The sequence below is a fragment of the Cryptococcus neoformans genome, assembly GCF_000091045.1.
Source record: "Cryptococcus neoformans var. neoformans JEC21 chromosome 11 sequence".
Taxonomy (NCBI): domain Eukaryota; kingdom Fungi; phylum Basidiomycota; class Tremellomycetes; order Tremellales; family Cryptococcaceae; genus Cryptococcus; species Cryptococcus deneoformans.
Genome location: NC_006680.1, coordinates 251,356 through 265,836, shown reverse-complemented (window position 1 = coordinate 265,836; position 14,481 = coordinate 251,356). Strand labels below are relative to the sequence as shown.

The 14,481-nt window shown below is 48.1% G+C and overlaps 4 protein-coding genes and 1 pseudogene across 4 annotated transcripts; 3 read left to right on the top strand and 2 right to left on the bottom strand.

The window, feature by feature from the left end:
- Positions 1–35: 35 nt before the first annotated feature.
- On the top strand, positions 36–1,351 carry CNK00825 (hypothetical protein). The gene is made up of 2 exons (XM_024658804.1): positions 36–751; positions 793–1,351. The coding sequence occupies exons 1-2, from the start codon at positions 431–433 to the stop codon at positions 1,231–1,233; spliced, it is 762 nt and encodes a 253-aa protein (XP_024514639.1). The 5' UTR covers positions 36–430; the 3' UTR covers positions 1,234–1,351.
- Positions 1,352–1,409: 58 nt separating this feature from the next.
- Positions 1,410–4,637, top strand: CNK00820 (annotated as a pseudogene).
- CNK00810 (hypothetical protein) lies at positions 4,231–8,682 on the bottom strand. The gene is made up of 6 exons (XM_024658034.1): positions 7,235–8,682; positions 6,669–7,186; positions 6,554–6,588; positions 6,353–6,501; positions 4,722–6,299; positions 4,231–4,665 (listed from the first exon to the last, which is right to left on the bottom strand). The coding sequence occupies exons 1-6, from the start codon at positions 8,040–8,042 to the stop codon at positions 4,547–4,549; spliced, it is 3,207 nt and encodes a 1,068-aa protein (XP_024513710.1). The 5' UTR covers positions 8,043–8,682; the 3' UTR covers positions 4,231–4,546.
- Positions 8,683–8,829: 147 nt separating this feature from the next.
- CNK00800 (expressed protein) lies at positions 8,830–11,900 on the bottom strand. The gene is made up of 7 exons (XM_024658033.1): positions 11,541–11,900; positions 10,698–11,481; positions 10,570–10,649; positions 10,153–10,515; positions 9,815–10,101; positions 9,221–9,760; positions 8,830–9,166 (listed from the first exon to the last, which is right to left on the bottom strand). Exons 1-7 carry the CDS (start codon positions 11,637–11,639, stop codon positions 9,052–9,054), a joined length of 2,268 nt encoding a protein of 755 aa, XP_024513739.1. The 5' UTR covers positions 11,640–11,900; the 3' UTR covers positions 8,830–9,051.
- A 394-nt stretch (positions 11,901–12,294) lies between these two features.
- Positions 12,295–13,615, top strand: CNK00790 (conserved hypothetical protein). The gene is made up of 3 exons (XM_567642.2): positions 12,295–12,764; positions 12,828–13,089; positions 13,156–13,615. The coding sequence occupies exons 1-3, from the start codon at positions 12,392–12,394 to the stop codon at positions 13,559–13,561; spliced, it is 1,041 nt and encodes a 346-aa protein (XP_567642.1). The 5' UTR covers positions 12,295–12,391; the 3' UTR covers positions 13,562–13,615.
- Positions 13,616–14,481: the final 866 nt, after the last annotated feature.

Below are 14,481 nucleotides of genomic sequence, written 5' to 3'. Positions count from 1 at the left end.
ACAATCACAACAAGAAGGTATGTACAACATAGCAGCTGTAGCCAGTTACGCATGATGATCACATGTACATGTTTTACTATGGCAAGAGTCTGTCTGTTGACTTCCCCCATGGCAGGGCGAAAAGTAGGGAAAAGTACTGATGCCAATAATAATGATGAGTCGCTGGCGGACGATGATGTCTTTTTTCCCCTAGTCTTAGAGGAGCGTGCTGATGGTGCTCCTAAGCATGAGAAGATCTTTATGCATAGGTGAGGATATACCCAAAAAGAAAGGAAGACCATTCCCTTGAAGAAAGGAAGGAATCGAGTTATACTACTCCCAGCATGGCAGGTGGTGAGCGGCTGGCTTTTAGGGGCACAGTTCCTACTCCGTATTACTGTCTAAAGTCCCAATGTAACACTGACGCGATACAACCACATAGAAGGCTGTTATGTCGACAGATAATACATATCCTGCCTCTTCAAGTCCAGCCTCCGATATATCAAGAGCTGGCAGCTATGGTGACAGTATCACTCCCGAGGCATTGACGACATATATTACTTCAGAGATATCGAGAGTTGTGAGAAGCGTCGATTGGAGCAGTGATCCAGAAAGTGGAGCATCGGCTATAAAGGGCTTGATAGAAATCGCTGGGCTTGTCAAAGCGCGACTCCAAACTGGAGACAGTAGTCCAAATAGCAAAGGCAGTGGTGGCGGGGAGAGTGAAAACGCTACAGGCGAAGAAGCTACAGAGCTAAGCAGGTGCAAAGAGGTCCGTCATACGTTCTAAAAGTCAAGGCTGACTATTCGTAGTCACCTACATCAGAAACATCTATAGCCGCTTCAAGCTCTAGCAGCGCACAAGACAGGTCAAGACCCCCATGGGAAAGCGCAACCACAGCTTCGACTACCGGAAAACTGCCACCATCACCTGCGCCGCCTGAGTCTCTACTTCCATCTCCTACAAGACTCCCTCTTGCTTCTCCAAAGCCAACCCCACCATCAACCCAACCTTCTACGACTTCAGAAAAATCGTCATCTTCAATCATCCCCTCGTCGCTGAAGATAGCACCATCTTCGGAGTCATTTAATCTGTCACAGTCCGCACCTAACACGACACCGTCAGCAAATGAATGGGTATTCAAGCCATTGACAGAAATGTCGACTACAATAATGGGATTGAGAGGTGATGGTGACAGATCACAATGGCCAAGGGGTAAGGGGAGGCGGTTCCCAACTCAGGGTATAGCATAAGTCGAAAAGAATTTTGTTTCTGCGTGGTTGGCGTGCTGGACGTCATGCAGGAGGGCGATGCTTGCTGGCGTGGTTTATTATGTCTATGTCCGTAGAGAGGATGTAAAGCGTATGAGAGCATGGTCGGAGCCCGCCAAAAGTCATCAATGGAAGCAGATCAAAGAAAACAACTACAAGGACGACTTGACAACATTAACATGCGTATTATCAAACGAAGTAGTAGCAATGTTTGCCTGCCGCCAGCCCGAAGTCGGGTAAACCGATCGCATCTTGAGCGGTGATTGGCCAGCGAGCTTCTTCGCTTCGCCTTGAAGATGGTGACAAGTTTGGAGTCCGATGTCCGGCGGGGTCGCATACAAAAACAGCTCAAGTCAGAGATTCCGTCTGATAATGAAGACTTGCCAGAGCAAATCAACTATAACCTATATACCCAGTAAGTCGTTTTTTCCTCAAAAATACATTGCAAGTGTACCGGTATTGCAATCGAGCAATAAAGTCGCGCAACACATTCGTTCAAGACGACGCCCGGCACATGCGACGCATGTTGCTGTCACTCTACCAGTAATCAGGAAATCGACAGTCATCCAGCTGAATATCAACTGCAATAGTAAAGGAATTGTAATAAATATTACCTGCCCGGACATAACACATCCTTTACAATGACCTTGACACAACGACAGCCTTCACCTCTACCTCACCATCTTTCAACAGGAGTTTCTGAGGTGGAAGCCGATACTCATCCGCCCTCATCAGTAATCATCGAGTCTCCCACAAGCACTCCCCATTATCGCCTCATAACGCCAGTTCCTTATCTCAAGTTATTTCCTCTTTTTATACAGAGATGGTCAGAAGGTGTCACTTATGGTGTAATATTCCCTTACATCAACGAGATGATACATTCCATGGGGGTGGCGGAGAAGTCTGTGGGTGTATGGTCTGCCACAGCCGTGAGTTGTATGTTATATAACTAAATCGATACTAATTTGAACAGGAATCGGTGATGATGGTGACTGAATCCTTATCGGCACCTATATACGTACCATTGGCGGACCGATTTGGGAGGCGGCCTGTCTTAATAGTGCTAGAGGTAATGTGGGGGGTCTTTGGAGTTGCTTTCGGCTTCTCATCGACTGTATGGGCAGTGATCATTCTCCGCGGTTGCTGTAAGTGTTGAGTTATACTATCAAATCGCGGGATACTGTATTGACCATGGCGGTTACTGTAATCCAGTGGGATTATTAGCAGGGTGCGGTGTGATTTCCAGGACTATGGTGGGAAAAATGTGAGATCGGACAAACAGAATCAAAGGTGGGTAGTTGTCCAAAGGCACATCAAAAAGAAACTTAAGGATCCGGTTGCTGATCATCCTTTCCATAGGTTTCGCTGTTTTCTCACCGGCTTTTACTGTAGGAATGACTACGGCGTGAGTTCTTCTCGCTTTCGTCGGAGTAACGGATTCGCTCAATCAAATGTTATCAGACCTCTGGTGGGAGGGCTTCTTGCCAACCCTGTACCTCGACTGTTGCCTTCCTCATGGACACTATTTTCCGACTATCCGTATTTATTGCCAGCTTTCGTTACTGGCCTATCTGCAACCATTGCTGCTTGGATGTCTATTTCAATTCTACCAGAGGTATGACACCACGTTCTCTTACAAAGCAACAGAAGAAATGGCTCATAAAGAGCTGCTCAAGACTCTAGATCGTTCAAAACATGACCTCTCTCATTCTCTAAGAGGAAAGGTTGAAGGCCCAAGGAGCAGCAACATAGTAGGACTACTGAAGTACAAGAAATTTCGGCAAGTTCTCACTCTGTACGGCCGTACATCTGTCGCGTTCGATTAAACGTGATGGCCCTAAAGCAGTTTCTCATAGTACAAAACGCCATCGCATTCTCTTTCGAAGCTGTCTTCCCTCTCTTTGGCTTCACCGACAAGGAATTCGGGGGTCTGGGCATATCAGTGAGATGATTCAAGCTTTCCTTTAGCTTTTGCTGATCGTCGATAGACTCAAAAGCTAGGTGTCATTCTAGGATGTTCTGCCGCTCTTTCTATTTTTATGATGATTTTTGTCTTCCCAGTTGTACATTCATCTATGCCTGAGAATCGCTGCCTTTTGTTCTGTATGTCGAAACTCTCTTAGCCTTTTACGCCATTATCTAACGGGCACCTGTTTTTCCTTAGGTCTTTCTTGTTATCTCTTAGCGACGATATTTTTCCCGGTCTTGTGGTCCCTCAATTTCACTTATGAAGGAAATGGCACGCCTGTTTCTGTATGGATAGTGATGTCAATACATATGATACTGAGAAGGGCTGGAGATTTCGCTTCAATGTAAGTCTATTGAGATGATTCCTTCTGGTCACCGTAACTGATCACGGATTTTAGACAACTCGACACGATCACGTTGGATGCTATTCCTGGCCCCGAATACTTGGCAACCGCAAATTCGCTCGGCTTTAGTATATCAGTGCGGTTTACCATTTCTTTTTTTCGCATCAGAGACAAACTGACATCCGCTTTTCCAGGCTGCAGGACGCGCGATCGGCCCTTTTATTATCAGCTGGTTTTTCTCCGTTTCCACAGGCTTCCCTCCTTACTCTCCCGGGATGCAGTTGGTCTGGCTTATGTTGGTGTTGTTGACTGTCCCTTCTCTTGTGCTGGCCTATCAACTGGGAAATGAAAAGCCCCATCAAGGAAAGAGCGAACACGAATATGAAGAAGAGCAGTATGAGCTAATTGTTAATGACGAGGCAAGGGCAAGAAGGACCGGCGTGTAAGAGTAGATGGTGGAAAACTGCCGTTTATACAATTACGCACATTGGCAGTACTTGTATCATTCCTTAGATGAATTTTTGAGGATAATTGGGTGAGTCACAAGGTCCAATTCTTCTGCTCTGGATATCAGTCAGCTGGCCCTTTTACACAAATTTCTTCGTGCTCAAAATGCTTTTTGGTCGACATCAGGGTTTACGCAAAGAAGAAATTCATCAAATTAGCACTTGAACTACGGCGAGCAGTTGGACTGGAGTTGATAGCAATTGTATAAGATTAGCAAAAAGCTGTAACCAAAGATTAACACAGTGTATTGTAAAGCGAAATGTGTTATTTATTGCGCAATTCATAAGACGGACTAGTTTTTGCAAAGATTTTGATATAATCCACAGAATCCACTATAACGTACGTTTGCCTTGTGCGCTTGTTCTTCGCCTTCATAGGTCCAGTTTTAACCACGCTATATCCAGATTAGTTCAATCGAGCGTATTCATCTGTACAATAAATTTCGTTGATCATCGCATTATATGATGAGGATGAAGTCATGTCATATCGTTTCTTGTCGTGCCTTGGTGATTATAGTCATCATGTGGTGACAGATACACAAACGGTACTCCAAGGCCCATAGTTTTGTCATGCTTGGAGCGTGGTGTGACAAGTTCTTTGTAGCAACGTCAGTTTAAGAACCTCTGAATGATAGGCATCACGTTTACCTACCATCATTGGCCAACTCCTCACCCCCTTCATCGTCGCTAATCTTGTTATACCTCTTCCCTTTGGTCCCGTTACTCAACATCGTCCCACTTCTTGCCCTTCTAACAAGTCCCGCGCTCCCATTAGCAGCTGCAAGTGCCACGCCGTTCAAACTCTCTTTAATCATGGTGATACTACTTGACCTTGTTCTTGCCAAATCCGTAACATGAGGATGTGAAGTAGTATACGCACTTTGTCGGATAGATGTTGTAGAGGTCTTATCAGATCCGGATCCTGTACCAGATGTCGTGGAGTGAGAGTGCTGAGAAACATCACCGGACATTTTGTGGGAAAGATGAGAAGCAGTTGAGCCAGACCATTCTCGGAAAAGCATGGACTCCCGTGGACTCGTCTGAGCAGAAAGGAGACCTGTTGACTCATTGTCACTTCCTTCACAGTCCTGAGTCTCTCGAGCTTTTTCCTCCTTGACGCCAAACTCGGTCATCCATCCGGAAGGCTTTTCGTATGCGCTGAGAGGTACCCCGCCTTTCACGATCGCATCAGCTACGGATGATTCCTTCTTGGCAGCGGAAGTGATACTAGCGGGGGGAGTGTAAAAGAGATCGTTCGTAGAACTCGTAGGGTTGGTAGCGGCTCTCGACGAGGACGGTTGAACCTTTGCATCACCAGTGGGATCAAGAATGGACTCTGGCCGAGTGGCTTCGAACTCGTCGATTGCGGATAGTGAACAAGATGGACTGGACTCATGCGCAATGATTTGGCCGATAAAATTGGTGGCTGAATAACTAGCGTCCTTTTGTTCCCTTTCTTCCATGGGAATCCTTTCAGTAGCTTTATACGAAGATTTTGCCCACGGCACATCCTGTCCCGTTCCTGTCTCACCAGTCTGCTTGAATATACCATCATCGCCATCAAGCCTTACTATGCAGAGCTCGAAAGCATCTTGCACCCTAGCCCTCATCCTCTCCTTCCAAGCCCAATCCCAGGAGCTCTCATCGACCCAGTTTTTCTGGGGAGAGTGGGTGAGGCTGGGGTCGCGCGGTTGAAAAGCCGATTTTCGATGGTGCCTACGGGGAGTAGACGGACCAGCAGGGCCGACCGGAGATCTGCGTTGGAAACGCTTCCCGATGAATCCACCAAGAGGTCTAGCGGATGATACCCATAAACCAATCGCAGAAGCGATAACAACCAAGAGTCTGAAAGCAATGTACATTGTAAAAGTGAGTAGAACACCTTTAGAGTAATTTGTCAACTCTCCGGGAGCGTCACTTCTAAAGAAATTTGGATCCCGATCGGCCGTCCTGTCAACGGGACCTCCATATGGCGCTTGTACGTCGGCACTTGGCTTCCAGAAGCTTATCAACATGACGACAGCAATAGCTGCTCGGGGAAGAAGGGGTATAAGCCCGGGAAGGAGTTGGATAAGGGCATGACATGTTTCTGGGATGATGTCTTTGGCGTATGCAGTACCAAAGGCTGACGTGCGGATATGAAGCAAAAATATGAAGTGGTCGTAAGACTTCAGGGAAAGATGTAAAGATGCTGGCAGCGAAAGGTAGATAGGCTCTATGGCTGGGCGTTCTTCGGTAACATTAACCAAATCTGCACCTGCATAATAATTTTAAGGGACTTACCCAATCTCCAACGCCTCCAAAATTCATACCCCAACTCCCAGCCCAACCAGACCACAATCGTTGAGAGAGCCCACAAGATTGCGTACGCAGCGGCCGCAAATTGCCATAGCTTGGTATTGTTGGTATCAAATGATGGGTGTATAGAACATCTACAGCTCAATTAGGTCCCTGCCAACTGTTATGAAAGAACTTTCGACTTGCTGTACAAGTATATAAATTACGTTCATGTCAAAGAACTGAGGATAAATGATGACGTCAACCTTCTCCATCTTAACACTACGACGAGCGCAAAAGGGCGAACAGGATTAACACTCACCAGACTCAACAGCCCATTCACAACCCATAATCCGCCTAAGGCCAGCCACGCTGCCCTCTGCTTCCCAGGATGTTTCCGCACGATACCCAAATTCAACTCTCTCTTCTTAAATCTCGGTATTTCGATCATCTCAACATCCTCCTCCGGCAGCCCCATCCTCGGCAACTGACTAGACATGCCTTTTCTAGGTCGACTTTGGCGGGGTGCAAAATTTGCACCAGGCGAAAGGGATTTGTGAGGTGATGGACTTGGAGAAGGTGAAGATATGCGAGTTGAAGGACGCGCAAAGGCTGGTTGGCGAGGCTGCCGGTATGAGGGGGTACGCGGTGGAGGGGGGGCGGGACGGAGGAAGGTAGCTTGGTTGGGAATGTTGAGTGAAGAAGATGTTTGAACCTGCGTAGTTGGGGAGAAGGCCTTTGAAGACAAGATGGCCGGACTGGAACGTTCGGCTTCTACGTTTCTGGTAAAGGGTAGGGCCGTTCGAACCTTGTTGAGAGACTGACTTGAAGCGATCTTGTCTATTGAGATCATCAGCCTCGTGGCTTGCGCGAAACGAATCGACTAACGCATAACACCACCAGGCCCGATGAAACCCCTCCTCATTGTCTGCGCTCTGCCTTCGCCTGGTCTTTCACCTATCTCACTCCCCTTACCCTTTTCTCTCGTGCTAGGTGTAGGAAGATTTCCACTCCGCTTTTTTGACGGTGAGACGTTTTTTTCAATATCCGCGACCACAGGGAAAGGGTGCATATCACCTGAACTCAAATTTGTTGGAGAGAGCGGAGGTGACGACGGCAGGGAACAGGGTGGAGGGACAGACGACTTGATGATACGCAATTCGGGAGTGGTTGGGGACGTCTCCGCCTGAGGATGTGAAGCGCTTGGCTCGTGTTGAGCTGACTGAGTGGAAGGAAAAGCGAGGGGAATTTTAGACGGCGGAAGGGATGAGCTTGAGCTCTGTTTTGGATCATTCGTCTCGGCCGCTGATGCTGTTCCGGCTTCAACTTTCTCCTTTGGTCCTGGGACTGACGTTGAAGTAAGCTTGGGTTTATTCATCACAGGCGATGTTGGCGCTGTCACTGCTTCTCTTATTCTGCCTCTCGGATTCGCACTGCCCCCATCCAACATATTAGTCGTCTTTGCGAATGCCCCATCACTCAGTGTCCTCGCACGGACATCAACCTCCGAGCTCGCTGATGCTCCGGGAGTGGAATGTATCCGCCTGTGGCCAGAGCCTGCTGTTACACGTACTTGGCCAATGTACTCGATGGTCGAGGTGGATGACGTGGGAGAGTTTCTGGAAGAACCAGCTCTGATCTCCTCCATGAGCTCCTGAACGATACCCTGAGTCGAACGCTGTTCTGCCAACGACATGAGATTGTCTTCGTGTGGTTTCTCCCGCGGAAAGGTATTGAAGTCTGCCGGGGCACGAAATTGGTAACGCTAAAGATGATGATTTTCTTGGTCGATGACTGGTTCTACCTGCTTCTGAGGCTTCGCTTCGAAAAGATTGCCCAAAAGTTCTGAGTAATAGTCCTTTGAAAACCCAGCTTCATGAAATGCAAGCCAGATTCACTTTTCTCTATATCCGTTTCTTTTGCTGCGGATGCTCTTTTGTAACTCTTTATACCTGAGGATCTGGGTCGTAATAGCGACTGGCTTTTGGCCCGTGCTGTAGAATTTGAGACACCGTTGTTGTTTTCGCTTTGTTCATGAAACTTCCATGCAGCAAGGCCCCGATCTTTCCTGAGTAATCGGAGTCCTTAACCAAGTCGTACTCTTCTCGTGGTTGAACGGATGGTTGTGAAAAGTGCCTTGATACCCGTCGAGGGCATGCCTCTATGGTGAGCTCGAGATTGATGGAGTGCTGATAGACGATGGCAGACATTATTTCCATTTCCCTTTCGCGTGCGGTCCCTATGTGTGGACAAAAGGTCGGTGCTCAGATCGAACGCTGTGCGTCATGAAATTGCCACCGGAGGGTTGATGGACTGTTCTATTATCTGCCTTTGCTTGGAAATTAATAATAATAACCCTAAGTTTAAGTGTCAATGCGAAGCCTCAATAATAACTAGGCCTCGACTCTCCACGACTCTCGTTGTTGCGTTTTGAATCTCAACTTCACGACCGCAGTGAAAGCAGTGGCAGTGGTACATTAAGTGGTACACTACAAAGGATATTCATCAATTAGCAGGAAGCTCATTACAACACACTCGATTAATGCACGACTCCCTTGCTCTTGTTGACGCGATGGCAACCCTCCACTTCCTTCTCTATAGTATACAGAGTCTTTGCTCGGACTAAATAATTACACCACGGATACTGAATAGTCTATTATGGAAATACAGATGTGTTGTAAGTCGTGACTGACTTTCAAACTGCATCAAACTGCACCAGCTCCTCGAGGCTGTTCCCCCAAGAACGCACCCTTCGTTTCCTCGCTATGTTGCCCTCCAAGCTCTCTATCAATTTGATAGCAGATAAATAACGCATCCGCTCTGTAACACATCAGTTTCCTGCCTTGGCATGCTTTGGTTAAAGGAAAGATTTACGCATCAGTCAAGACCCCAGCACCAGCTCTGACAGCCAAAAACGGCACACCACCACATAGCATCCCTGCCAAAGGCGCATATCCCGGGTTACCCATGGAATGAGCCATGTACAAGTAGCCTGCTGTAGCAGTGAACAATCCCATCGCCGTCGAACTCAGAGTGAGCAAAAGTTTGATGAGGGTGTAGTCCAGTAACTTGCCCACCCTACGTCTCCCAGCGAGACCGACAGCCCGACGGGCGCTAGGCCAAAAGGCATCGCCGGTGATACCGACGTATACCAAGGCATAACCGTTGAGCTGATCGAGAACGCCCGCGATAATGGTGAAAACGGGGGCGAGATGGTGAAGGAAAGATAGGAAGGAGGGAAGGCGAGTGTTTTTAGGTGAGGTGTATTGCTTAAGGGTAGAGGCCGCGCGACCAACAGTACGCACGACGGCAATGATACCTGCACCAAGGCAGATGGAGCCAAGTGAAGAGCCTGTGGCTCGATGTACCGCAGCAGTGGTGACTTCGACAGGATCCTGTCGACTGTGCTCCTCACTATCAATTACAAATCAGTCAGGCGCATTAGAGCCATGGAATTTGATAATTTACCGATGAAAGTACCACTCTCCAATAACGCCAGCGACCGCAACTCTTCCAACACCTCGAATCACACCCCAGGTCCAGACCCAGACCAAAGTCACCAAGAAGATGAGCCACCCAGCATAAGGTCGGATGTGGAACACCCAAGTGTTCTCCCGCGGATGACGCCAATAGCCGATCATGCCCAACCGAATGAGTAAAGTAAGGAATGGAATGGAGGTAATAGCGAATACACCAAGAAGGATGGGAGTCAGAAGAAGGAGAGGTGGATGGGATAGGAGAAGCTTGGTAGAAAGCTAGAGAGGGATTAGTTATCGAGTTTGAACCTGATCAAGAGGCTGACTCACTTCAACAACTGAAGCAGCCCTTTCTAGCCTCTTCCTCCTAAGCCAGACAAGCCTGCCAAACCAACCTGCCAATGCCCATAGTAACAAAGCACCGACCCTCAGCCCTGTCGTACCCCACCATCTGTCTCCTTGTTCCACCCCATCCAAGCCAGCAGTCTCGAAACTTGCTCCTAAAGCCCACCATCCACAAACGAACAACGAGAATGGGATGCTTATGGCCGTGCCCATGAGAACGGGCCGAACGGTCTTCTGCAGCAAGAAAAGGAAGGCTGGTGGAAGGACAAGAGGGGGAATGAGAAGAATAAGGAGAAGCGGAAGAAGCGGGAGAATCGACGGGGGCGAACGAGGAGCGTCCGGTGAAGGCTACAAGACTGGTCAGCGAGCGTTCTGCAAAGGTAAAACAGCAGCATGACTCACGTCAGTAGAGCCCCATACAAATAACAGGCCAACAATGATACCTATTAATGACGCTAGCCAAAGTGCGAGGAATCCAGAGTCTTCCATGAACCATCAGTCCCATGCCTTATATGAGTCAATGTACTGACCTTTGTACTTCCTCAACCCTTCTTTCTCCCAATGCCCAAAGCGACCGTGGTAAACATGAAGCCTGACAGGAACTCTTGACTCTCGTTGTCCATCTTCTTCGGCAAGAAGAGGTTCCTCCAGGTTAGTAGCGACATTGTAGGCGGCAGGTATCGTCCGCGTGTCATACAAGTTGGAGCTATCCGCCCCCCCCTCGTACAATCCTTGACCACCATTCGTAAATCTCGATTCACCATCCCCAGATTCAGATTCCGTCTCTTTATCACTCTCATCATCGCTGGATGATGAAGATGAAGGCGGGAACACACTCTGATGTGCCAGCCAACCCTTCTTTGCGCGTTCTGAGAGAGGTTCGCGTTGTTGCTGCGGATGAGGTCGGAGTAACGAACGTCTCACAGTATCGACCTCATCTAGGGCCATCTCGGGCTCGCCTTCATCCTCGTCTTCACTTTCGGAAGAAGATTCGTAGGGATTAGGTATCCTCGACCGTTCTTTCCCTTTGTTTCCGCCGAACCCGACAGGTGGCTGTGTAAAACTCTCTTGAGGTTTTGGTTGGTCATCATCCTCAGGTCCGTCAAAAAGGAGACCAACTCCAACGCTACTAGCTCCCATTGTGCCATCAATATCTGGTATGGCCTCAATTCCAGCACCGGGGAAAGGCGGAGTACGAGTCGGTGAGCGCGAAGGTGATCGTGATCCAGGGAGGTGAGGATGAGATGCGTTTAGAGATGGTGAAGGAATGAAGGGGTCGTGGGTAGGCGATGATGGTGATGGAGATCGGAATATCTACAGATAAGGATAGTTAGTTCAAGATCGATCGACAACTGAGAAACCATGACACATACCTGACTACCTTGGACCTCTCTGCCTCTATCCCCCATTCTGTTCGCAAGGAAACGGCTTGCATATGCAGTAAGGGAAGGGCCAGCTTGACTGTCGTCCATGTTGTAGTATGGAGCAATTCCGTAGGAATACAATTGATGGGAAAAAAGGGTGTACTAGTAACAGAAGGCCGGCGATTGCGTTGGCGGAATCAGATATTGCTTTGATAAGACCGGTGAACAGAGACCAGCCCTGGGAATGCTAGACCAGCCAGAATCGCCTGTATTCGTCGCAGCTACTACGCGGTGGTTGTATAATGGGTGAATTGAGAGCAATGAAAGTATAAATGTTAAGACAACGGAAGATGGAAACGATAGCTGAATTGGATAGATGATGAGCGATTGTGTACTCTCGGTGGCGTGACGCAGGTAGGCCGTAGGGCGGTAGGGGGCACCACAGGTAATGTTTACGTAACGTCCTTTAGGCGCGGAAGTACTGGTGTACCGTCATAGAAGCCATAGAAGCCAGCGACTGGAATCCAGCATTTATCGTACATAGCACTGTTTGTGATAAGACTGACTGACGAACGACCAGGTGCGCGTACAGTCCGGCAGACTATGCAGCGATAGCCACACTCGCCTCCCTCCACGCTCGGCGGTCGCCCCCCGCCGGGCCCCGGTGCCTCGCCTGCCGTTACTACCGTTAGGTCCTCTAAAAAAGAGAAGACATTATCGCCGCTTTATTACTAAAATAAGTGTTGACAAGTCACAGCTGCGTCCTTCCCCGGAGATATAAAACCCGGCTGGATGCTCCATTCTCTACTCAATCTACCACATTCAACACACGCTTGTCATCTCTCATCACCAAAACAATAATGTCTACTACCATTACAATCGACCTTTTAATCATTGGAGGCGGCCCAGCAGGTCTATCAGCTGCCATCACATTCTCAAGACTTCGTCGTTCTTGTTTTATATACGACTCTGGTGACTACCGTAACGCCCCAGCTTCTCATTCGCATACTATTCTCGGCTTTGAAGGGCAGGATCCTGTTGACTACAGAGCGAAAGTCAGAAGCGAGCTGGTAAGAGACTATAACGCCACGACTACATTTAGGAAAGGCCAAATCATCTCCTTGGTCAAAGATGGCGAATATTTTGAGGCGAAAGACGCAGAGGGAAACACTTTGAAGGCGAGGAAGGTGATTTTGGCAACTGGACTCAAGGACCATCTTCCTGACATTGCTGGTAAGCAGCCTACTCTACAATTATTATGTACCAGTACTCATGTATGTATCTGACCCTGGACAGGTGTATCCGAGCAATGGGGCAAACGAATCATCCACTGTATCTTTTGTCACGGTACAGAGACTGCTAACCAGCCTTTTGCTTTCCTCTTTACCCCCAACAATGCCAAGATGAACCCTTTCTTGGTCGCCGGTATGCTCAAGTTATGGGGTGCCATGAATCACCAACCAATATACATCTTGACGCATGGGTCCGATGTCAGTACTGAGGAAGGCAGGCGTGAGGCGGGTCTTGAGACTTATTGGAAAATCATCCAAAACAAGGGGTAAGTCCTATTCCTATATGCTATGGATTTTGTCTACGCAGGCCTTTGTTACTGACAATGGTCCAGATACCAAGTGATCTCCTCTCCAATTCAATCAATCAAAGAGGACGATTCAAAGTCATCTCTCATCATCAAATTTGCCGATCATCCCTCCATCAGCGTCCCATACATGCTCCTTTTCCCAGAAAAGTTTACGCCATCCGACCATGGCGCACCTATCGTCAACGAAAAGCTCCTAGGTGGCCCTCTTGGCCCAATGGGTACTATTCCTGCGCCTACCGAGTCCTCAGGAGCTCCCAAGATGCCTCCTCGTATGGGCGATGACCCAAGGACGCCTGTTGACGGCTTATTCTGGGCTGGTAACAGTGGGTCCATGCCGGCTAATGTGACGATCAGTGCAGCTCAGGGATGCGCGGCTGCAATTGTGGCCGCAGACGAGCTCGGCACAGAGGATTTGGTCAAGCTCGCGTAGTTCTTTATATAATATTATTGGTGACATAAGAGATCAGAAGATGCCATCGGATATGTGTAAAATAAAAATACAGTAGCATTTTGGCTTGTCATTCAATTTATCGAAGGCGAAGCCGGACGACGCTCTACGGAACTGTTGTTGCTGCTGGTGAGCCACGTGAGATTGCCATGTTCGGAGGACACCTCATGACTTTTTCTGCTTCCTCTGTTTGTGCGGCGGCGGTCTATGCGTCGACATGACATCACTCTGAGATTCGAGTTATTTTGAAGTTTTCAAGCATTCAAATGCAAAGTATTCTTATATTCCGTTTTATTGACGCAGTAGCGCAAAAACTCATCATGGCTCCACGCACCAGTAGCGTTCTGCAATGCAAAATCGGCAAATGATATCATAACGTATGTGTCATGCTTGAGGGCTTATATATAAGGAAGTGGCGCTAGCACCTACTAGAAGAAACAACAGCATTTTCGTTGCACTTCTGTCGTACTCGAAACAACGCATCTACGAAGAGAAAGAACAATACTACCATTATGAGCGTCCAAGACAAACAAGGGCAGAACATCGATGCTGGGGACACTGTCTACACTCCGTACCGAGGTGGGAAGCATGAAGGCCAGGTACGATTACCTTCTCTAAGATGATATCCCATGTATGACTAACAATAACCGTGGGAGCTCAGGTGGCAGACATTGTAACTACCAAGGAAGAAGCTGCTGAAAAAGGAGTCAAAAACCCTCCTAAGGCGCGTCTTTGTTTAAAAGTCTGCATACACGAACTAACGGAGCCTTATGCAGGTTTTGTTTACAGATCAAAACAACAAGGATGTGGCACATAACCCCGGCACCTTGACTGATCTTGACAAACAAAAGTAAGGGCGAAGATGTCCAGAAAGTTGAAGAAAGGAAAGTGTAAGTGGTGAA